General features: G+C 26.6%; 1 protein-coding gene across 1 annotated transcript; it reads right to left on the reverse strand.

Annotated features, from left to right (window-relative positions):
* Window positions 1-575: 575 nt before the first annotated feature.
* Window positions 576-25913, reverse strand: LOC113557949. Its single transcript, XM_026963488.2, has 39 exons — window positions 25793-25913; window positions 25412-25534; window positions 25219-25333; window positions 25045-25085; window positions 24863-24971; window positions 24684-24727; window positions 24491-24614; window positions 24311-24354; window positions 24117-24240; window positions 23928-23980; window positions 23746-23857; window positions 23548-23600; window positions 23354-23477; window positions 23172-23215; window positions 22153-22276; window positions 21667-21710; window positions 21550-21601; window positions 21245-21373; window positions 20101-20197; window positions 19809-20039; window positions 19643-19722; window positions 18438-18535; window positions 15630-15950; window positions 14024-14102; window positions 13535-13623; window positions 12097-12294; window positions 11945-12002; window positions 11647-11796; window positions 7506-7620; window positions 7201-7446; window positions 6866-7119; window positions 6610-6775; window positions 5701-5827; window positions 5172-5279; window positions 4115-4285; window positions 3520-3691; window positions 2061-2144; window positions 1830-1983; window positions 576-938 (listed from the first exon to the last, which is right to left on the reverse strand). Exons 2-35 carry the CDS (start codon window positions 25466-25468, stop codon window positions 4118-4120), a joined length of 3978 nt encoding a protein of 1325 aa, XP_026819289.1. The 5' UTR covers window positions 25469-25534; window positions 25793-25913; the 3' UTR covers window positions 576-938; window positions 1830-1983; window positions 2061-2144; window positions 3520-3691; window positions 4115-4117.
* Window positions 25914-26180: the final 267 nt, after the last annotated feature.

Below are 26180 nucleotides of genomic sequence, written 5' to 3' on the forward strand. Positions count from 1 at the left end.
AAATTTAAATATTATCAAAGTTAAAGGTAAAAATATAATCTAGGGCATCCAACAGCATTATATTAATATTATAATTTTAAAATGAGTTATGAGCATTTTTAAGTTTTAGTATTTTATGTAGCTCAAATTGACTTTAAAATCATATCAATAAAAGCCTTTAAGATGTCCTAAATTATTTTCTTATTTATAAGTTTAATAATCAGTAAATTTGCTCTTGCATTTAAGTTATAGCATAAAATCACTTCTACTGAAAGCAAATTTACTGTTGTACATGTTAAGATGGAGACAACACATGCAGGAGTAGCATCCTCTTAAACATAAAATATATTAGATTTCTATAATAAATATTCGAGGAAACTAGAAGTATTACATAATAACCTCCTATGTGCGCAAACACAAAAAATCGGGTTTCTGAATTATTCGAGATATTTATTATAGTAGATAGTATAGGTATTGTGTTAATTATGAAATAAACAGATAATATATATATATATATATATATATATATATATATATATATATATATATAATCATACTCATTTATTTATTCAATAATACAATTTTAGTTACTAATAGGATTATATACAGTACATTAAACCACGTTTTAATTTTCAATTAACTTAAGTATTTGCCTAATAACTCATATTTAAAAATATGAATTTTAGTAATTTCATACATTTTCACAAATAGTATTTGTTTAAAGTGTTATTATAATTTATAAGTTATAACTATGGATCACTTAGTTTTTTTGCAATCTGAACATAGAAATTTCTTGGCTACATAATGAATCTCCATGTGATGCAAGTGCAGCTCATTCAGAAGCGGTTGATTATAGGCACGTTTTTTCAGAATGTCAGCTTTGAACCACAGTAAAATAAAACATCTTGATAATCTCCAAAATGTATTTTTTTGTAAATTAAAAAATTGGTTTTGCCATTCTATAATAGTATAATGTGATTTATGATCAATAATAATATGTCATGCAATTACACACCAAAAAACATTTAAAATTCAAACCATATAATATGCTGAAGAATATGGAAAAATAATAATGTACAGCATATGCTTGGTATTTTAATATATATTTTTATATTTTCAAGACGTATAAAATGTACTCTAGTTTGTTTGTACAATGAGCTAATGGCTAATATTATACTTAACATTGGTATTAACAATCATTAATTGTATGATAATGATCTGTTGAATAAGTATAAATAAGATAATGGTATTCAGCAGTCAGATCTTGGTAACAATAATGAGATAAATGTACATATAACTAGGGATGGGTAAGCTACTTTTAACATATTTATTTTTCCATTTATCTTTGTTTTATTCCAAGTCTGTCCATAAACCACCAAATGCCAAAATAAACAAAATTACCAAAAAAATAATGACTTTTTAAATTAAAAAACATAAACATAAAATACCTACTCCATTACCAACAAGAGAAGACAAATTATCAATGAAATATAATAAGCCTTTAGATTTAATCTGTCATTAATAAACCTTTTTCATTTGCCTTATATTCTTTTTTGGTATTTACTATGTATATATATATATATTGTTTACAGACAATAATTCCAAAAATATATTTGCTTTAATTTATAACACAAAAATGATTATACAACAAATACTTTTAGGTTATGTATTTAACCAAATTTGAATCTTATATATTTTATTCTTTCTTTGATAAAGGTTATTATAAGAGCATCATGATCTTGTATCCAATATTCTTTATTAAATTGTATTTTGATACTTGTATAGGATCACCTTATCCAGCCCCTATAAATTACACTACCGCATATAACGATAAATTAGAAGAAAAATACCTTTAACAGGTGAAGTGAATTTGATGGCCAATCCTAATCAACACATATATCTCCTTGTAACTTATTCCATTAATGGATATCATCGGTTTTTATTTACTCCTTTAACACCAACCATGTTGATAGTGCATAATCACCAATCATTTAAACACATGACCTGCGATTATTGAATATAAAAATCAACAAAAATCCATTTATAAATATAAATTAAGGAATTAATAATTTGTATTTAACCTGTAGTTAATATTTTGAATAACCCATCTGGCCAATCAATATTCCTAGTGCATCGTTTAAGCTGATTATCAATTATTAATACTCCTGTACATTATAAATATGCATTAAAAACACAAGGAAAACAAATAAGTTTCCAATTTATAAGTAATAAATTAATTCACACTTTTCAAAGCAATTGAAAGTGAAATATAATAAATGGTGCTGATAATGGGTATGTGTATTAATGAACAGATACAATTATCAATTTAGGCAATAACAAACAATAAGTGATTTAAATTTAAAATGATACAAAAATAAAGTAATTAAATCGGAGACTTTGCTAAACTTTGTTCACTATGTGTATGGCCAATTATTCACCAAAATATATAATACAATACACACACATACGGGCAACACATATAATACATTAACTTATAAACTTGAACACAACATTATAGGTTGCTTTACATACATTTAATAGATATTGATTTTAAATATATACTCATACAGTTCCACAATTAAGATATTCTGCAACACAATCAGTTACAAATTGTAGAAATAAGAAAATTGAAATCCAAATAATTTCAAGTTTTACTGTACAGTAATAACAAAATACCCAAATAGTTTGAAAAATACTGCTGAATAGGTTCTTTAAGTGGCAAGTTTTAAAAGACTAGGTTGACTTTGCTTCATTATTTTAAAGAATAAAACAGCAGTTTTCATCCATTTCTATATCATCAAAACAATTCAAAATTCATCCGATTTTTAATTAAATAAAACATATCTATGGTTATATCTCATACCTATAGTGGTATGTGATTTCAATGAACCAAAAATTGTAATAGATTTTAACATTGAAAATCGCAAGATAAAATATAAATGTTTTGAAATTTCCAAATACATTACAATAACCACAATACCATGAATTAATTTTTTGATATGTGTTCAATGCAAAAAAAATAACCGTTTGAATGTATATGTAAATGACATATGAACTTGAATAATTAGAAAAATAACAAATTATATAAATCAACAAGGCTAATGATAACTAAATGAAAAATAAATAATTTTAATAGGTATTATGATAACTATAGAACAATAAATATTAAATAAACATTAAATTTGGGATGCAAAATTCTAATGAAAAACGGCTTCAATGAGCCATAAATGATTATTCAAGGGTTGTATAAATCTGTTTTCCTCGATATTTTAAAATAATATTAACCATGAACCAATTGAACAGGTTAGTAAATTCGATTCTATTTCTAATAATTTATATTTCTTTATATTTTTAAGAACGTCAAAAAGGACCTTAACTAAAACTTCAAAGATGTCCAACTACACAATATGTACCATGCTAATGTTTGGAATCATACATATCTTAAATTAAAAAATCAGTTCAATGGCCTTACAAAGAAACATCAAATATTTTCAAAATTTTAAATCAATAATTTTTGATTTTTTTTTTTTTTGTACCAACATAAACAATCTTCGATTGGTTCACTAGAATTCGTTTTCACAGTTTTAATCGAAGCTGGAAAATCATTTTTTTCTACACCATTAATGTACTTGCAATAAACATACTTCATTGGGTATTTCTTGGATATGTGTGCAGTGTAAATCAAATTATTCTTATTGACAACAATACATATCTAAAAAAAATTATCATAGTTACTTTCAATAAAATCAACTTAAATTAGACAAATCGAAGCTTGTCAAATAATCTTTATCCAGAATAATCTCATTTTTGACACGCCTCGATGAGTACAAATTTACTTTGCGAAGTAAAATGGTATTCTGATGATTACGGCCCAACAGCCATGATTAGATTGATATTGCAATAATAAAAAAAATGTTTAAAAAGTCGATTAAAAAATAATAATTTTTATATATAATTGATTTTATATAATGTCATTTATTACAATATATTACATTGTATATGCAGTTTGATAAAAAATAAAAAATTTATTTTAATAATTTAAGACAAAAAAAAACGTAATAAGTATACACATTTTTTTTGAATAAAACAAAAAAATATTTTAAAAAATGTATCATATAAATAAAATTAAAAATACCGTCTAAGATTTGCTAAGATTAAATACTTTTGCATATTTCTTTTTAAGGTCTTTGGGACAATATTTATCAACCACATCTTCAATTAATGTTTTATAGTCAAATATTTTTTTCAATTGTTGTCTAATTTCATCTAATTGAGCTCTTGATACTTTGCTTCTTTGAATGTTATCCTAAAAAAATAAAAATTGATATACTAACTACACAACAAATATAGACATTGAGAATCAAATTTAAATTTAAAATACCTTTTCATGAATTATTTTAAATCTTACAAAATAGTTAAAGGCGCGCCTAATAAATACTCTAAAAAAATGTAATATATTTATCTATTTAATTTATCATTTAAAAATAATAAGTGAATTTTGTTTGCTTATTATTTTTTTTTTATAAATTGTACTTTTTTCGTATAATGTTTCGATTTTGTTTACAAAAACGGGTTTCTTATTGAATAATTAATTCGTTATATAGAAACATCAGATTCTTTATAGAGGAGATAAATTTACACTTAATTATAATGAAAGTTATGGTTCTCAAAAACAATTTGTTAAACAGACAATTTTGTTATATGAAGTTTTACTGTAATTATATATTTATAAGATGTAATATTTTCAATAAAATAAATAATAATAAAAAATAGAAATACAAAATAGGGATTAATATTACTGGGGGTAATTTGTAAATGGGATATTTTTAATTGAGATATTTTGAAAACAAATGATATTTTAAATCTAGTTAAAGCTATTTATTCAATATAATTGTTTTTCAATATTTTAATCTAAATTGCAGCCCATTATACTTGTATAAATGTTGTTAAATTATTAACTCAGTAAAAAATAAAAAAATGTTATGTTATGTGGATAAATTGTAACACTAGTAAAAATAATTCTGTAAATAATTTAATGTTGAATGTTTACTCTCTACAACAAATAAATAGAATAACAAAAAAACATAATATTTTTAAAATATAATAAAACAAATTAAATTATTAATAAAGTAATTAAATTTATAATGCATAAATATAACAGAGAATAAGCATTTTTTTTTCAAAATACATACTTTAATTAGTTCAACGAGAGTAGTACACAGTCTAAGATCTTTTATATTTGCTTCAATTTCAGACATAAGTGCAGTCATTCTTGCAATAATTTCTTCTTCGATAGTTATCTATAACATTGTTTTTTTATTTTATTAAAAATTATTTTACATTACTATTGGTACAATGGTTCTTAGCCGGTGTCATGTACAAGCAAGTTGGGTGTAGTCAAAACTAATTTTTATTTTTTCTTCCCATTCATTTCTATCTAATAATATAGTAAATGACATGTCACTATACATTTTAAGAACTATAATAAGTTATAAATATCAAATATTTTATTAGTACCTAATATTAATATTATATGCCATAAATTATTTCTTTTAATTATATTGAATGCACTAAAATTATATGTACCTTTACCAGATACTGTAACTTAAAAAATATAATTTGTAACTGTAACACTGTCTGAAATTTAGATCAATATAAATTAAGCTATATATAGACTGAGACATGTTTAATACTTTCAAAATAATTAATATTTTTAATTACCATTCCATCAAATTGATCTAATAAGTGCCGAACTCTCCATCCAGATATGCTATCTGACGTCCACTTTTTAGCTTGCTGCATATCAGCTAATTGCTTTTTCGTTTCTTTAACTTTAAAATCAGTATACCTACAAAATAATTTGCTTAATATTAATTCATAATAAAATTACAAGTAAGCTACTAATGTTGCCATTGTAAAAATATAAACATTATATGTTTTATATATAAAATTCAAAATTTTTATATATCTAGACATAACCTCAAAGAGTATAATGTAAAAAGTATATTTGTTCAATTGTTTCAATCAAATTGAATTAACATATGTATATCCTAGGATTTAATTTTAAAAGGATGTTGCCTGAGATATGTTGTATGTCTTGAAAATGTGTAATTTATCAAATTTAAGTTCAACACAATCAATTTTGTGTATTAGCTAAAAATATTAAGGGTAGTACCATATTATCAAACTTAAAGTTAAAATCATTATCAGCGCTAAAATGTTAACTTTTTTACGATATATTAATTTTTAATTTATGATATTTTATATCTTCATTATAAATTAAGATACTGTAAAAGCCAACATTTAAACATAGATGTTTGATAATAAGTCAATTCATTCCAAAATTTAAACTATTAACACAATATTGATTCTACTACACTAAAAATTGAGAAGTTTAACATTTGTAAAACAGAAACAACACATGTATGCGCTCTCTTAAATATTCTTTAAAGCACAAAAATCAATTTCAACATTTAATAATAATTTATAGCTCTGGATTTTATATGAGTACATGTGTTAGTCATTCGATAAAACAAAAAAATATGCTCTGCGAATGTTTTAATTAATTATATATACTAATATATAAATGTTACATTTATTAATTCAATAAAGGTAGTTTGAGATCTATACCTTTGAAAATGGTGAGAATTTGCCCCCCGCCACATATTTTTATAACCTCCCAATAATGTTGGTCGTTTATTCTTAGGTTTATTGCAAGCTGAGCTTTCATCACTGGCTTCTACTGATGTTTTAACTTCTTCGAAGAATGTTTTATCTGACTTAACATAATCAAATTCTAAAATTCAAACAGAAAACAATGTTAATTTTTAAAATTTATACTTGGGTTTAAAATATAATTAATACTATAAGAAATTAAGTAACTTACCATCTCCAAAATCATTCCCAAAATCATCATCATCATCGTCATAATCATCATCTGCAGGACAATCATCATCAACATCCATATCATCTAAATCATCTTCTGCTTCATCTTCAGCATCACCATCAATTAAGTCATCATTACAAATTAAATCTTCATCAGGAAAATCTTCTGATTTATCATTTTTTATTAATTTTTCATCCACATACTCCATATCATCACCTACTATTTTAAATGGACTATCTTCTTGATTAACAGGGCTAAAAAAAAATTAAAAATAACAATTATTCATGAAATAAAGAATAATTTAAAATAAATTATTCAATTTAAGATGTACTTACAGTAACTGTTTTCGAGGTTTTTTTCGTGGACTAATTTCAACCATTATATGTGATTGCTTACTTAAGGCAGAAATTTGAGGTAGTAACCTTACCTCTGGTATTTGTGGTACCATAATTGATTCTAATTGTAAGCCACTATCACTATATCCATTTCTGTTTAGTGGTGTTTCGTCTATATTATTTACACATTCTTCAATGTCAGGTTTGGTTAAAATTGGTATTAAATTTTTCTGCGCTCTAAGTACACTATATCACATTTAAGTATTAGTATTTAAGACAAACAAAAATACTTCAAAACTACTTACCCATCTGCATCACGCTTCCTTAAAATACTAGGCCTAGGTGAAATAATTGGTTTAAATACATGTTGACTATTGGGTATATTTATACATGGCTCATCAATATTTCCAGGAATGGGACCTATAAAATTAAAAATATTGTATATATAAACATGAATTTAAATTCAGAAATATATCTGTCAAAGCAGCCATCAAGGTATCATACAAACAAGTGTTATAAAAACTTTATTGGCTAAGAGTATTGCAAAATTAGTATATGTGTTTCATCTGGGTTTATTTTATAATATTTATTTATTTATCTTTAACAGGCGAATAAATAGCGGATATTTAGTGGAAAAATATGTTCATATTTCAAAAAAATCACAGATAATGTCCTTACCATTTAAAGTTTAATAATGGACCAATTCACTCTTATACTAATTCTTATTACATAAAATTGGAACTGGTGAATACAACCATATAGTAAGTTTAAACATGTTGATGTGGTGTGATTCTAGTTAAATATATCTTTAACCTCCAAAAAAATATTAAAAGTTGTTATTGAGCATAGAAAAATATACAATTGTTACAATAGACGGAATAAAATGAGATGTAAACTATGAATGAAATAGTTTTACAATTATTATAAGAATACCAATAAGAACTCAAGTATTATGAAGTATATGGAAATATTAACAGAAGTTATTCAATGAATGATAATAATTTAAATTTTTTTAAATCATACATCAGTATTTAAAAAGAAAAGTATTTTAGGGAAACAAAGAGGGGGTTCCATAACCCAGTACAATGATTAATGTACAACTAATCATAAATAAAAATAAATAACATTTTTAATAAAGAGCAATATAATAAAACATTATTTTATGTTATATTGTTCAAACTATTAATAAAATAATATCAAAAATTGCTAGTAATAGAACATTTTTTTTTATTGACCTATAGCAATATTTGCATAAATATTTTAAACTATTATACTTTAAAAGCATATTTCTGTTATATTAATACACATTCAATATATTTCAGCTTTTTTTTTTTTATACTTAACTGTTATATATTATTATATCTAAATGAAACCTAATTGAAAAAAACTAACAAATTGAATAATCTAATAAAGTTTTTCTGTTTAAAATTATAACAAATATTTAATATTAAATAAATAAATAATAATAATGAAAGAAGGATTTGTCATATTTTATCATGTAACGTATATATTTAAGTTTTTCAATACATTGACATCTTGCCATTATTTATCAATTATGAACTATGAGTACATTTTAACATAATTTTTAAACTTTCAATGTAATGTAGAAAAAATGATTTACAAAATATGGTTTAGTTCAAATTTTTTTAAATTTGTAATAAGTTCAACATTGTCCCACTTAATTTTAATTAAGTAAAGCTAATGGTGTTAATATTTCTATTATTAAGAGTAACATTTAGTTTTTTCTAGTGAGACATTTTTCTATTAACAATTAAAAGTTTTAAATCAAATATTATCAAAGGTTGTAATTTGTTAGAGTAAATTTTTAAATATAATTCACAAAATTATTAAATAATAGTTTATGCATTTTTTCAACTATTAAAGGTCTTGATAATTAATTTTCAAAAGTCCAAAAGATAACAAAAGTAATTATCTATGATACAATGATTATTAATATACTTAATGTATTTACAATAGCCAATGGTGTTTATGATTAATTAAATATTCTTGTTTCTAATAATTTTGTTATCATGCATATTGACAACTACACATTGATTATTAATATATTAATATTACAACATATAATTATAGTTTAGCTTTATCTATTAGCAATAGAATTATTATTTAACTTTAAAACTCATCAAATCTAATGAATTGTATCCCAAACGTAATTCAAAAATATGTAAATTGAATCCCAGTTTGTATATTATTAATAGGAAAATAGTGTAACAGTTGAATTTCATTCAATTCTAGATGAATTAAATATTTGGCTTTTTCAATTACTTGAATAATACCTAATGGATTAGATAGTAAAACAAATATAAATGTAATCAATCCAAAATTATATTTATACAATTGTCATCATCTACAATCAATTTTTCAGTTGTCACTCTGAGTCATTGCTATTAAGTGTATGTATATAGGCAATTCATAATATAGCTCATTTATTTGTTCAAAATATATTTGCCAGAGGGAATAATAATTTAAATTCCATAATCTTCAATATGACCTATAATTTTCAAGCAGATGTTTAGAATAATATCTTATTTTAAATGAGAAAATAATATAAACATCAATCTAAAGAACAAACTTACTTTGAACCAGACAATAAACCAAGAAATTTCCAAAAAAACAAGCAATATTTTAAAAGAACAAGCTAATGAAGATATTTAATCAAATCCATCAAGACTTTTACACGTTGAATTAAAAAATAATGAAGTAATAATAATAATTAGCTATGTGGCATTATAACCAAATTAAACATTTATTATGAAAAGTATTAAGTTCAATAATATGGAGTAACAATTTACCTAATAATAAAATACAACTGGGATGAAATTCACCTAGTTTTAAGAAAATATGACATAATCATCTAATACCGAATTTTTTGATTAGATGAACACTAATTATTTAAACTAACACTACACTTTTAAAAAAAAGATGTATATCAATTATGACATATCTTATTGCATTTAAATGATAACAATTGGACAATAATATTTATATTGATTTTTAATAATTTTTTAATATTGAAATGTATTACAGAATGAATGCAAAAACATGCAATATGCTAAAATAACATATTATGCTAAATTCTATCACCTTGACAATAATAATTTCTTGTTGCCTGTCAATTAACATGACTTTTCAAAATTGATATGCAAAAGCATGAGTATTTAAGTCCTGATCATATAAGTTGTAATGATACTATTATAAATGGCTAAAAATACTCTTACAAAGAACTTAAACTATCATATTTTTATGCAACTTAAATAATCAAAAATGTTATTAAACAAACTCATGCTGAATTAATATCTTTTAATGATAAATAAACACATACAAATGTCTAGATCCAAATATGTAGAAAAATTCAAACGCGATACCATTGAATACTGACAACTTATTAATATTAAAAATATAAATAATGGAACTGATTTTAAAAGATACTAAACAATTTATGAATAATTACAATTTAAGCTTCATAACAATATTCATTAGTTCATCATATTATGTTCAAGTAAAATGTACTATTAAACAATTAATGATAATCAAAATAGACACTTTTTTTAGACCACGAGACCACCACTAATGATAGATAACAGATTTATGAATGAACTATTGTAAAATATTTAAAAAACGATAAAAATGTATATGATTAGAGGTATAAACTAAAAAACATATACTAATATGATTTATTAATTATATGTTCATTATATTATATGTATAAGAAGATTCTATAATTTTTATTTTTATTTAACTACATATATCTGATAACTCTTGATTACCATGTAACATGGCATTTGTTTAAACTAGTTTTAAGATAAATTTTAATTTCTTTCAACCAACCAATTAAGGTACATTATTTATAAATAATCATAGTATGTAATAACTAATAAATAATATCTAATAATATCTTAGATATTTTATGACAATTATATGATTTATTTGGAGTAAATAAAATATAAACTATACAATTATTTATAATAAAATTAATATCAACCAAAATTGGTTAAACTATACGATTTTTTAGTATATTAATACATATTTTAATATATTTTCTAAACATATGTATAATAATGTCGATATAAAGGATTATTAAGAATTATAGAAGTATGTAAGCATTTAAGGAAGTAATATGAGATACTTAAAAGTATACAAGTGTTGAGAAATAAATTAGCATAACCAGATATATGATAAAATACATAGAAGCAATGGAAGTATAACATACTAAAAATCTAATATACAAGTTTGGTTTGCATAGAATATCACCCTCTGCCCATTTAATTCTTTAGTAATGAAATTGAGATACACTTACTAAATATGAAATTAGTTTTATTAAAAATATTTAGTTATCATTAATGTCTAATAAATTATGACTGTAAAATAGTTCTATTTTTAAAGCCATTCTATAATCTAAATAATTTGTAATAAATTTGTCATAATTACCATGAATAACTGCTGGATTGACAACAGCATTTTTATGGTGGTAACTTTTTGGAGGAAAACGAGCAAAATCACTCTGAGTATAAACTGGTGGTGTACCGGACACCAAACTTTGGCGTATGCCTGTATATTCAGGTATACTATCATAAGAACCTATAACAAAAAATTAAAATGTATATGATCCCGTAAGTAACATATTATTTTGAACTTAAAAATGATAAAAAAAAAAAAAAAAAAAAAAAAGGTATATAATAATGATCTAACACATTCAAATGCAATTTAAATATATTGTTTAACATACCCGTCTTATTAATTACAGAAAAATGTGATACAGCGGGAGCTGATGGTATTGGAACAATCTGTTAATAAAATTAAATAAAAAATGTCAAAATTGATATAACTAAGTTACATAAATATATAATACTATTGTACTCATATTAACAGAATACATACTTTAGCAGGAACAATGTCATTAGACGAATGAATAACATGCGATGTAGGTGTTATTATAAGTGGGGAAACATTTTGAGATTCCATAATAGAACGTTGCAATGATGTTGTAACAATACGGTTTTGCGCTTGAGCTGTCATCTGAGATCGTGCAGGTGCAAATCCAATTGTTTTTATAAGCGCATCACTTTTCATCTGAACCTATTTCATAAATAGTGAAAATGATTGAGTTTGTTTATATTTCAAGTTAAAGTCAAAGTTTTTTACACTATAATCATACATTAAATGGGGAGCTTGAATGACTATCAAAAATAAATTTTTAATGTATAAGATCATAAAATGGTAATTTTAGGTTTATTGATAGCGCAATTTTTTTTTTTTTAAATGTTTTATCAAATGTAGATTAAGTTTTCCCTATATTTAACATATTATTATACATAAGAATAACTAATTTAAGAATATGTTAGTTTTTCACTGGAAAAACATATTCCATATGTCAGGTAATTAAATATAAGAACTAGATTAATTAGTTTCACAAATAAAATTATAAATAAATGTACTGTTGCTGATAAAAACAGTTTAGGTTACTCACAAGTTTAATCAAAACTAAGTGCATTAAAAACAGTACTTTATTAGATGTCATGGTTTTTATTTTTTATTTTAACTTTTTCTTAAAAATTTGCGCACATTGTTTTTTATAAAACTTAAAACATTTCTATATTAGTGAACAAATTATCAATCAATTTATAAAATCTTAAGATTTATCAAAAAAAATTACAATTGTCATACAAAAATATGAATAAATATTTTGATCAATTTAATTATGTTATTATAAAAATAACTTGTACTTAGTTAACTATCCATATTATAATATAACAAGTAAATTCTAAAAATAAACTTTGTAAATTATAAATTTACTAAAATTTGAAGGAATATTTTGTAATTTGACCTTAGAAATTAGAATATTACAAAAAGTGTACTACCTGATAGCTACATAGTATCAGAAGCAAATTTAAATTATTTTTAAATTAATTTAATGGAAAACCTGACAATGAAGCTTGAATTTGTAAACATATAAAGTATACATGAATATACGTGAAAAAATAATTGTCATTTCAAGAATGAAATTAAAAAACAATAAGAATTCCATTCCAAAATAACCCTAAGTAATTTTGATAATTTATTATAAGCCATAAAATATCAAGTTTAAAACATATAAGTCTAAATTTAACAACTTTTCTAACCAATCGCAATTTAAAATAATTTGATATTATAAAGATATATTTATATAAACATTATAATTCACTCCCTTATGAATTATAAGAGTTATAATATATACAAATAGTCTAATACTATATCATATTTAACAAATACCTACAAAGTGTCATTGGTATATGCCTAGTATTAATATCTAAAAACAAATTAATTTATCATGACTTACTTGTGAACTCAATTGCTTAGAAGGATGTAATATTACAGGACAAATACCAAGTTCATCTCCAACTTCATGGGCTGACAATTTTGGTATACCTTATTAATGTAAAACAAAATATAATTAAATACTGAAATTTGATATTGTAAAATATAAATTAAAAACTACACTAATTTTGTATCTAATATTTATGAAAATCAATTTATATGTTATTAGTAAAATATTTAACTAAATAGTTTAAGTAAGGTATAAGCGTATAAAAGAATAAATTAAGTAATACTCAATACATAACATAATTAAATACTAACATCAAATTATTATTACATTATTATATACTTATGCCTAATTGTTTGACCTACCTATATACTTATAATATATTTTTAGTCAACAAAGTGGGATGATTTTTAAAGGACCATTAGCTCACTATTATTTGTTAAATATATAGTAATTATTTAATAATTTGGTATTAGCATGTTATTTTTTCAAGTATAAACTGACCTGGTTTAATGGAATTTCCAATAGGTGCAAATTGAGTTAATGGTATATTATGAGATGAAGTATTGCACATTCTATATGCCTAAAAAAAAAAAAAAATTCAATTAATACATATTATAATTATAATTTTTTTGTACCTATAAATGTAAACATTTAAAAAATATATATTGTTGTAACATTTAGAAGCTAACAAATAAAAAATAATAACTATTTAAATATACTTAGTAATTTTATCTAAAATAACAAAACCTCTTATTAAGTACCAACATACATTTGCCAAGTGTTATGTAGTACACAAATTTAGATACAAATTATGCCAATTTTATTGAAAAATAAATTTTTTCATTACATCAATATAAACAGTTGCAAACTTACAGAGGTATACAAAACCATTGACTGGGGTTAAATGGTAAGGGGTATTATGTAAAAACTACTCAATACTTATTGATTTTCTTTTTTGAAAAAAACCACTAAACAGAACAAATATTTTTGAATAGACACCAAGGGTAACTCAAATAAGACAACACAGATGTACAGTACAAATCAATGTGAATAAAATGAAAGGCCCTTATACTGCCTCGACATGGATAATTAATTAATCATAAAAATGGGATTAAACGATGAAAATCACAAGGGGTTAATTATAAAATGACAATGATTATTAATTAATTGTGATGAAAAAGAAGAGTATTGTTTCAAAATATAATTTTTTAGTAAATTGTGTTACTAATATGTAACATATTTTAGGTACAAACAAGTGAAATTATTCAAAATGCAGAAGCACATGGGAAACACTCAAAACCGTGATCCAGCCAACTGTAGGCTGAAACTCATGCCTATTATTGAGCAATGAGCAAGTACCATGTTGCATACATACAATTGCATTGAGCAGAGTAAAATGGTGAGACATGAACATTGAAATTACAGTGATGCCATTTCAAACGAATTAATTTTCATATAATTGCACAACATTAATTTCGCATTACAGAGATAGTTTCGGGATAATGTCTGTTATTTTATAGTGTTTTTCATGGAACATACATCGTTAGAAAACATGTATGTGAAACGTACTTCAATGCCATCAACAGATTTCGCGTGAACCTAATACGCGAGAAACTCGACGAGAAACGATGATACAAGTGTACCAATGTAACGGCTACATTCGTGTTGAAAAACCAACATCGATATTGTAAATCGCCAACGACATAAGGGCGAGCAGAAAGAAAAAAACGAACGTCTAGTGCGGCGTATGCCTCACGAACCCTACACGGTAGACCTCAACCGTACGATCGGCGAAAAATCCATCGCAACTGTAATCGACTCGTACGGCGTCACTTTCGGGAAGGATTTGAAAACGGGTAGAACACCCGCGGATCGAACGACTTTTTCTCTTTTTCTTCTCTCGACGACGGTTATTGCGATTCGAACGCGGACTTTGCGAGGGGGCCTGGCGGAGGAGGAGGAGGGTGCCAGGGTTTGAACGGCACGGGACGACATTGTCGGTGGCGATCGGGCGGGAAGGCAGGCGCACAGGGCAGACGGGCGGGCGGAGAGGAAGACGGACGGGCCGGCTGCTGCCTAAACGTGACGGCGTCGGGCCGATACTCACGGTGGCTGGCACGTCGACGGCGCTCTTGAGGACGTCTTGTTTGCCGATGTTGGAGAACGGGCTGGTCGTCAGTATAATATTGCTGCCGTCTTTGATCTGGTCGGCGACGTCACTCATGCTGAACGTGTAGGGGTGAGCGCGGTCGGGCGGGTCGTCGCCGGTAAAGCGGTACGGGACGACGACGACGACGGCGGCGGCGGCGGCTGAGGCTGCGGCTGTGGCTGCGGGCGAGGGCTCCCTCGGCCGGTACAACGACGGGGTCGGGTACGCGCGGCTGGGGCTGCTGTAGAGTGGACCGACTGTGCGCGGCCGCTCGGAAAGCTATCGCAGACCGCCGGACGGACTCAGGTCGGACCGGACGACGCAACGAGCGTACAATAACGGGCTGTGCACAACAACGGCACGGTGGCCGGTGGACGACGCGGCGGCGGTGACTGCGGCGGCGGTGGTGGTGGCGGCGGCGGAGGCGGCGACGACGACGGACGGCATCGCGCGCGACCGGACGGCAACACGTACACCACCGGACGACGTTTACGACGTATTTAGCACGCCCGCGCGACCGATTGCGTCGTCAACTGTCCCGTTAAGTACGCGGCGGCGGCGACGACGACGGACGACGAGCGTAATTGGCTAAAAACAGCGGTTGGGCAGACGATGACGACGGTTTCGCGTTCCGACGACGCACCGCGGACCACGACAACGCATATAATATCGCAAATGTCGTATGAAGATTACTGTCGTGGCTGCTCGCTGCTGTTTTTGTTTTTGTTGTTATTACTGTGAAAGTTACGCGCGTGTGTTTGGGTATGTATTAATGTATGTGTGTGTGTTCGTGCGAGTGTGTTTGTGTGTGTGTGTGTGTGTGTATGTGTATGTATGTGCAACAATAATGCGATAGAAATTGACAAAAATATCGCTCGGACTGAACGCGAAGCGGTCGTTTTCTATAGCAGCCGCCGCCGCCGCCGTCGTCGTCGTGTCGTCGTGTTGTCGTCGTCGTCGTAGTCGTTGTTGTCGTCGTCGTGTCGTCGTCTCTCTCTGCAACAGTGGCAATGATTTTTGTGTTCGAAATACGCTTTTTCGTTCACTGCTGCTCGACCGTCTCGATTGGAATATAAATTAGCGCGCGCGTCACATGCACGGTGCAGTGTTACGGGCCGAGTAGACAACACAGAACACACTGGTGGCGCGCACAAATAATTCGTCGCGGTGCTTGCTGGCTGCCGATTGTGATGTCGGGGACCGCCGCCGCCTGTCCCGACGGTGCTGCTGGCTGGCAGCTGGATAATCTATTGCACAAACACGGCGGTGCGCATGCGCGTCGACGAATGTCCGTCGACCCGCCACTCCGGGATACAGCGGTCCGCGGGTGACGAGCGTTTCCCAGCCAGACGGCGGCGGCGGTCGTAACAGACACGAAAACGCGCGCGAAACCGCGACGGGAGACGTGACGCCGTCGCTATTGTCGCAAAAAAAAAACAAAAAACGAATTTCCGATCGATTATCGGACAAATCTCTACAGACACGACGATATCGGGAGAATGTGTCCGCCGACGATCTGCTCTTTGAACGGCACAAAATAAGTCGTTTTAGTTTTTTGTTTGTTTTTGTTCGGCCGTCGATAGTTTTTCTTTCCATACGCGTATTACTTTTTCTTTCCCCCCTTTATTTCTTTCTTTTTTAACGACCGTAATTGAACTGTAACCGTTTTAACTGGTCGAATAACAAATGACAACGGAGGTAACTGGCGACTGAGCGACCGCCTCCAAGGTTCGTTATCTGCGCTTGATTTATTGTTCATTATCATGACTGGAGAGAGGAGATCCAAACGATTTTCTTCTCCTCTTTTACATGTCACGACGACATAGTTATATGCGTTGGTGATGTTGTTGTTATCGTGCGATTACAGTCGTGAGTCGTCCAACACTTGAATAACAGCAGTTACTGATCGACTACCCAGCTACATCAACACCGCGATCTATTCTCTCAAAACATAGTGCCGATTTAAAAGCAGAACTAAAGGCATGAGCGAGACCTCTTCAAAGTAAATACAGTCGAATGATAAGAACAAAATAATTAATGGATCGCTAGGCTCTACATTAGATTGCATAAGGACGATGCTTAACAATATTTATAACTTTACGTATAATAACTTGAGTTGCTGATTTGACTAGATTTTAAACCAATGAAACGAGCTAATTACTAATATTACTCGAGAGTATTAGTTCTCAGTTGACCCCCACGGGTCAACTGAGAACATTATATAGAAAGAATATATTTTTGTTAAGGTTTGATAATTTATTTGGAGCAAGAAAGCAATTGGTTTTATACTGGTAATAGTATGTTATCAATATAGATGACATTCTGCAAGTTATAAAATATAAAATTATAGTTGTTTTTAAAAAATAATGAGAAAAAATGTACATGTTACTATTAAAATAAATAATTACATTTTCATAATGTATATTGCCTATTATAAAAAATTATAATAAGCCAATCGACATTATGCTTATTATATAGATTATTAAAGATATAAAACTGCTAGTTAAAATATATTTATTTCAACGCTATTAATTTTTATTTTTCATAAAATATTGAATACTCGTACGTATAATCTATCTAAATATTTTGTGTGAAATTTTATATGGTTAAGTTAATACATTATAATTATTTAAAAACATAAAACCAAAAACCTTCTTAATGATCACGTAAAATTTAAAATTCATCTCAACAAATTATTTATCATCAGATTCTCTACTATCAAAGAAACAAATTAACTATAATTAAAATCAATTTGTTAAAACTTACTGGTGGTTTCAAGTGTTTCATCTCCTGAGCATTTTTTGATATAAAAGAATGATTATCAGCTTTATTAGTAACTTGTAGTGAAGAAAACATTGATGTATCTAATCAACAGAAAATGCAATAACTTAAATCATATTCATGGTATTTAATTTAAAAATAAAAATGTTTAGGTATATTGTAATTAATAAAATCTAATCCGTATGTGTTATCAGTAATAACTAATAAATAGTTGGGAAAAAATTATTTTAAAATTGAATTTAAATACAGATACAAAAACATACATTTAGAAAATAAAATCAAGTACAAATACTTGACATGTGTTTAAATTGTTTTCTAAACACTCTACAACTTTATTTATTAATTGTACAAGTTAATAAGGAAAATAATTTTATAAATAGTAGGTAATTAATAATTTAAAATTTTAATATCATAAATAAGTATAATTAAGACTTTAACTACCTACTTTATTTTATACTGAGCAATGCTGTAATCCTTTAATATTAAATAAACAAAAAACTGTTGTTCATGAAACACGTAATAAATAAATGTTTGATGATTTAATACTACCAAATCATAATTAATATAACAATGATAAAAAAAAATATGAAATGTGATGAATAATTAAAACATTTGATGTATTTGAATTTAAAAATTAAATAGTTGTAAATAAATTATTTTTAATATTCAAAAAAATTATTCATTACATTTCAGATTGTTTTTTTTTTTTTTTATCATTATTATAATATTTTATTTATAAATATAATCAAATTATTAAAGATTTATTTACTATACTATATTTCATTAACTACCATTAATTTATATAATTCATAAATACTAATTTAAATTTAAAAATTTTTTTAACATTGATACATAACACATTTTAATTTATTTTTATTTTTTGGTATAAAATGATATAGGTAGTAAAAATTAATTTTCTTACTCATTCCTATAGTTAAATAAATAAAATTAAAATAGTATTTTTAACTATTAAATTTATGTATTTGTATCTGTATTTATAAACAATTTTATAAGATTGATAAAAACTCAAATACTTAATATAGTTTTTTATAAGTTATAATATTAAATTTAATTAAATTATAATGAATAAATCTTAGAATATATATAATGTTTAGGAATTCTTATATTTCTTTTTTGAGAGTTTATTTATTAAAAAATGTTTGTACTTTGATTAAATAGTGAATATTTACCATAAGAAGGAAGATTAATCATTTCAGATTTTTCTGGAATTTCAGATTTTTCTGGAATTTCAATGTCTGTCGGATGTGGTCTATAAATAATTTAATAATTGTTTATATATAGCTAATATAATATTTAAAATTAAAAATATTTGTGTTAAAATTTTATCATTTTTACTTTAATTGTGTAGATAAGGTTCCAGATGAATATTTTTCATCTATTGAGTTAGATGGTTGAATAGTTGGATAAGAAATTTGAGGAAAATCATTTTGTTCATTGTTAGAAGTTGATTCTATTTGTCGATTAGTGTTACTGAAGTTGTATATTTTTAGTGATTCTTCATACATTCTTTTATTGATGGGTTGAAGTCTATTTTTCGGTATACTTTGTACACATTTTCTTATTGCTCTATGTAAATAAAATTATAAAACTGTTCAATTCATATTTTTATTTATTTATAAATCTTTACCTATTAGATTTTAATAATATATTTGGCTTTTTCCGTCTTTTGTTCATAGTAGGCATACTAGGCACTTCTAATGGCATTTGATTTTCACTAGTAGTGTCTAATAAAATAATAAGACTAATTAGAATATTCCATCGATGAAAAAATTATAAATTTTAGTACTAAAACTAAAAACTAATAAGTAATATTTTTCAAATTAGACAGCAATCAATGAAAAATGAGTAAAATTCAATACAAAAAGTAGAATATACTATTCATGATATAAAACAAAACAAAGTACTAATACAAATTCATAACAAAATCTTTACAGTCAAAAGAAAAGAATATTCTAAAAAATATTCTATATACTTTTTAAAAGAAATGGTACCTAGTGTATTGTTAACTTTATTTAATCTGAAACACAAAAATTATAAATAGACATACATACAACAAAAAATATCAACACTGTTATTATTGTCAATAAGTGTATCAAAAATAAAACATTTTGCCGGTAAAAACAATATTAGTACATTTAGTACAATTTTTTAAGTTAGTTATCTAATGAGTTTTCTTATATATTATTATTTAATTTTAATTAATGCTTAAAATTATGATTGGTCATAAGCATGTTGTCTAAATTTTGTTTCACAATGTCTAATATTTATTTATAAATAATATAGAATTTATATAAAAAGAAAGGAATGCATATTAAGGTAGTATTGAAAATTTTACATTTTAAGTTTACAATATGCATACAATTTTAGTACTAAATAGAAAGTTTATTAATTAAATAACTTGATTCTAACCGAAAACTTCAACTAGGTATTGGGTTACATTATTTTATTAATATAATTTTAAACATACTTATTGACTGTTTAATGTTATATTGAATTTATTTTTTGTGAATGAATAAATAAAATAGTAAGTAAGTAATACTTGAGTAAAGTATATGATGTATATTTTATCATTTAATAATTTGACATACTGAATATTGATATTGTAATTTTATAAAGAAAGATATGGTCACAATTAATATAATCAACTTGTGTGATTGGTAACATAAATACAATTTGATGGTTAAAGGTAAAGATAGATAGAATAAATAATGAAGTTTTTTTAAGAATAAATACTAAATCTACATTTATAATATCAAATATTTATTAGTTACCATAGTTGACAGAATTATTTTTATTAATGCTGCACATAGAAGAATCGGCTTCCTTTCTATTAACAACACTTTGATCAGCAACACTCTTTTTGCATTTTAAAACGTAGTCTATAACTTTAGGGCTGATTCCTAAAAAGAAATTTAATAAAAAATTAATTACAATATTATGCACACCACTTATAAAATGTAGGTATTATTATTAATTGTAAATACTAAATATTTAATCAATGGTATTATGGAAAAATAAGTATTTGATGATGTATAAATAAAAAAAAATCAACAATATAAGTATGGATTATATATACCTTGGTCATTCTTAGAAGGGAAATGCGAAGTAGTCTCTGGTATAACAAATGACTGTAAAAGTAAGATCAAAAAAATGTAATCTACATAGGTTATAATTTAGGATTATCAAAACTTACATCAAAAGGATTAGCTTCATTAATTGTTTTAATAAGTCTAAATTCTGTAAGAAAAAAATGTAATTCAATGGACATCAGCAAAATATTAAAAGCTAATTTATACCATATGTTATAAAAGTACCTATCATATACAACTACGTATTTAGCTTAAAATTATGGATAAGTATTAATTTAAATAAGCATTTGACATACTTTGGAAGTATGATAAAAAAAACAGTAAGTAGTAGCTGTAGGAAAAAACTACTGTAAATTAAAATAAAACAAAAATATAAGATTCATACAATATACACTCTTAAAGTAAATGCATATATCAGGAGGTTCAATATTACTGAGTGTTTTAATGTCTCGAATTTCTGAATAAAAAAAGTATGTAATTCTAAATCAATAAACAAATAAGAATATCAAAATAAATTTATACTACATATAAAATTCAATCATAATATTGCCCGAGATAAAATGATAAAGATTAACTTTTAATTTACATACTTGGTTTTTCAACTCTTAATGATTCTGGAGCAGTCATCATTAAATATAAATTTGAATATAAATTTGATGTTCTTCGGGAGTATGATGAAGTACAATGTGAAGTATTCGGCATAGGATAAATTGACTGTAATTTAAAATGAAAAAATAATATAAGATTCATACAACTAATTGCTTGGTGTCTCACCTGCATGTGTTGAATCCGTTACATTCGTTTTACACTCGTACGACATAGTAAATTTTCGTTCACCAGTTCAATAATGTGCAATTAGTTTTAAGAGGCCGCAACTCCCGCATGTGTTGTCTCCGTCTTACAAGTACGTAACATGGCAAATTTATGCTCAGCAGATCACATTTAGCTCCGTTAGCTTAAAAATTAGAGTTAATTGACCTATTATGAAACTTGCTGGTATGAACATTATCTGTGTTTGTATGTTGGATTTTTATGGTTATTACGTTTTTAAGTGAGTTATGAGCACTTGTAATTTACACTAAGTTATATACGCATAACTTGCTAAAAAATTGAACTATTGTAAAAAACCAAAGTACAAACACAGATAATTTTCTTACCATCAAGTTTCATATTAACCTTTAAATTGACGGAGCTAAACGTGATCTGCTGAGTGTAAATTTGCTATGTAACGTACTTGTAAGACAGAGACAACTTATGCGGGTGTGACATCCTCTTAATATTAGAGTAAATTAACCTATTATCAAACTTTTAGGTAAAAACATTATCTATATTATTTCGTTGGCTTGTTACGATATTTTAATTTGTAGGCGAGTTATAAGTATAAAATTATTAAATATTTGAAAATGATCATAACCCACTTTAAAATTAAAATATCGTAAAAAGCCAACAAGAACACAGATAATGTTCTTACCTAAAAGCACACTATTGAAACTGGTGAACGAAAATTTACTATGTTGCACGTGTGTAAAACGGATGCAACGTATGCAACGGATTTAACACATGCGACAAAGATGTCTTAAAGATCTCTTAAAGTAAATGAAAGACTTACATCGATAGGTTTAATATAAGTGGATGTTTCAACGTCTCTAATCCCTGAACAAAGAAAATATGTAAATCAAAATCAATAAATTAAGAAGGAGTATATTAAATAAATTCATATTACATAAACAATTCAATCATAATATTAGAGTGGTATAAAATAATAAAGATTAAGAATTTATATTTACATACTTGGTTTTTCAACTCCTGATGATTCTGAAGGAATCTTTGATAAATATAAATTCGATTGTGAATTTGACATACTTTGGTAGTTTGATGAAGAATAGTGTGAAGTAGTCACCGTAGGATAAACTGTCTGTTAATTAAAATGAATAAAAAATATAAGATTCATACAGATAATTTCTTAAAGTAAATGAAAAACTTACATCAGGAGGTTTAATATAGGTGATACAAGTGGGCGTTTCAACATCTTTAATCTCTGAATAAAGAAAATATGTAAATCAAAATCAATAAATTAAGTAGGAGCATATTAAATAAATGCATAAAATGCATACTACATAAACAATTTAATCATAATATTAGTGGTATAAAATAATAAAGATTAAGAATTTATATTTACATACTTGGTTTTACAACTCCTAATGATTTTGAGGGAATCCCTGATAAATAAAAATTTGACATACTTTGGTACTTTGATGAAGAATAGAGTGAAGTAGTCACCGTAGGATAAACTGTCTGTAAATTAAAATGAATAAAAAATATAAGATTCATACAAATAATTTCTTAAAGTAAATGAAAAACTTACATCAGGAGGTTTAATATAAGTGATACAAGTGGGTGCTTCAATGTCTCTAATTTCTGAATAAAGAAAATAAGTAAATCAAAATCAATAAATTAAGTAGGAGTAAATTAAATAAATTCATATGACAAACAATTCAATCATAATATTAGAGTGGTATAAAATAATAAAGATTAAGAATTTATATTTACATACTTGGTTTTTCAACTCCTGATGATTCTGAAGGAATCTTTGATAAATATAAATTCGATTGTGAATTTGACATACTTTGGTAGTTCGGTGAAGTAAAATGTGAAGCAGTCGTCGTAGGATAAACTATCTGTAAATTAAAATGAAACAAAAATGTAAGTCTTACACAACTAACTGCTTATAGTAAATGGAAAACTTACATCGATAGGTTTAATATAAGTGGATGTTTTAACGTCTTTAATCTCTGAATAAAGAAAATAAGTAAATCAAAATCAATAAATTAAGTAGGAGTATATTAAATAAATTCATATGACAAACAATTTAATCATAATATTAGCCTGGTAAAAAATGGTAAAGATTAAGAGTTTATATTTACATACTTGGTTTCTCAACTCCTGATGATTCTGAAGGAATCTTTGATAAATATAAATTCGATTGTGAATTTGACATACTTTGGTAGTTCGGTGAAGTAAAATGTGAAGTAGTTTCCGTAGGATTAACAATCTGTAAATTTAAATTTAAAAAAAATGTAAGTCTCACCAACTAATTGTTTATAGTAAATGGAAAACTTACATCAGAAGGTTTAGTATAAGTAGGTGTTTCACCCTCTTCAGATTCTGAATAAAGAAAATATGTAAATCAAAATCAGTAAATTAAGTAGGATTATTGAGCAATTTCACATCAAATATAAATTTAATCATAATATTAGCCTGGCATAAATTGATAAAAATTAAGAGTTTACATTTACATACTTGGTTTTTCAACTAATGAATCTGAAGCAGTCATCGATAAATATAAAATTGAATGTAAATTTGACATACTTTGGTAGTTTGTTGAACTATGCGCCATTGAAAAAACAGGCTATAAATTAAAATAAAACAAAAATATAAAATTCATATTTAAAGAATGTACTTAAAGTAAATAGAAAACTTACATCAGGGCTATTATTACTGGGTGTATCAATGTCTTTAATCTCTGGATAAAGGAAATATGTAATCAAGATTAATAAATTAAGTAAAAATATCAAACAAATTAATACAGCTATGAAATTTAATCATCATATTTGCCTAGAATAAATGATAAAGATTAAGAGTTGACATTTACATACTTGAATTTATTACTGGCAATGGTCTTGAAGCAGTCTTTGGTAAATATAAATTTGACATAAAATTTTGGCAGTAATTTGGAGAAAAATATGATGTAGTCATCGGTGTAAAAATAATCTGTAAATTAAAATGATTTAAAATTTTAAATCCATACCATTTATGATCATTTATTCATTTTAGACAGTCAAAACTTACTTTAGTAGGACATTTTTCATTTTGTTCATTGAGATTTTTTTTTAAAGACAAATCCATAATTTTAATTTAGGTAATCTGGTGCAAATTAAATAAGTATCCATGCCCATCAATTTTCACCAGATTCTGAAAAAAATATTATTAAATGCAATTTATTGAATACCTATTACTTAAATTTTTTTAATTTCTATTGTGAATAAATACTAAGAATTAATCAATAATTTGATTTTTAACATACATAAATTTATATAAGTTTTAATTATATTTAAATATTGCCTTCAGTAGTTTATCGATTATCGTGTGTAATAGGTGTAAACGAATATTTCGCAGTCGTTTCAAAAAAATTAACATAGGTTATATGATGAAAGATTTCTTTTTCGTTACCTTTTAAGCGTATTTGCAAGTCTGTAGCACTTGTAGCACTCGTTCAGTTACGACCGATCACAGCGGCGTGTACGTTCAGCGTTGACAATGTCTATCACAATAGTGTACAGACGCGTGTCGGATCAGTTATATTCTCGCGTATTCGGATAATTTTAAAAATTTAACACAATTCGATCGATAATAATTGACGCTATTGAAACCAATAAGCGAACGCGGAGTGCGAGTGAACAGACGAGGGAACAGGCGAGCGATATTATCGGGTACACGTTCACGGCACAACAAATCACATACCGTTACGCAAACGCGGCGACATCACATTGCGGATCGCAGTGAAGACGACGACGACCAGGACGAGAGCAAAGGCGATCATGGAGACGAATGTAACGAT

The sequence above is a fragment of the Rhopalosiphum maidis genome, chromosome 3 (assembly GCF_003676215.2).
Source record: "Rhopalosiphum maidis isolate BTI-1 chromosome 3, ASM367621v3, whole genome shotgun sequence".
Lineage (NCBI taxonomy): Eukaryota > Metazoa > Arthropoda > Insecta > Hemiptera > Aphididae > Rhopalosiphum > Rhopalosiphum maidis.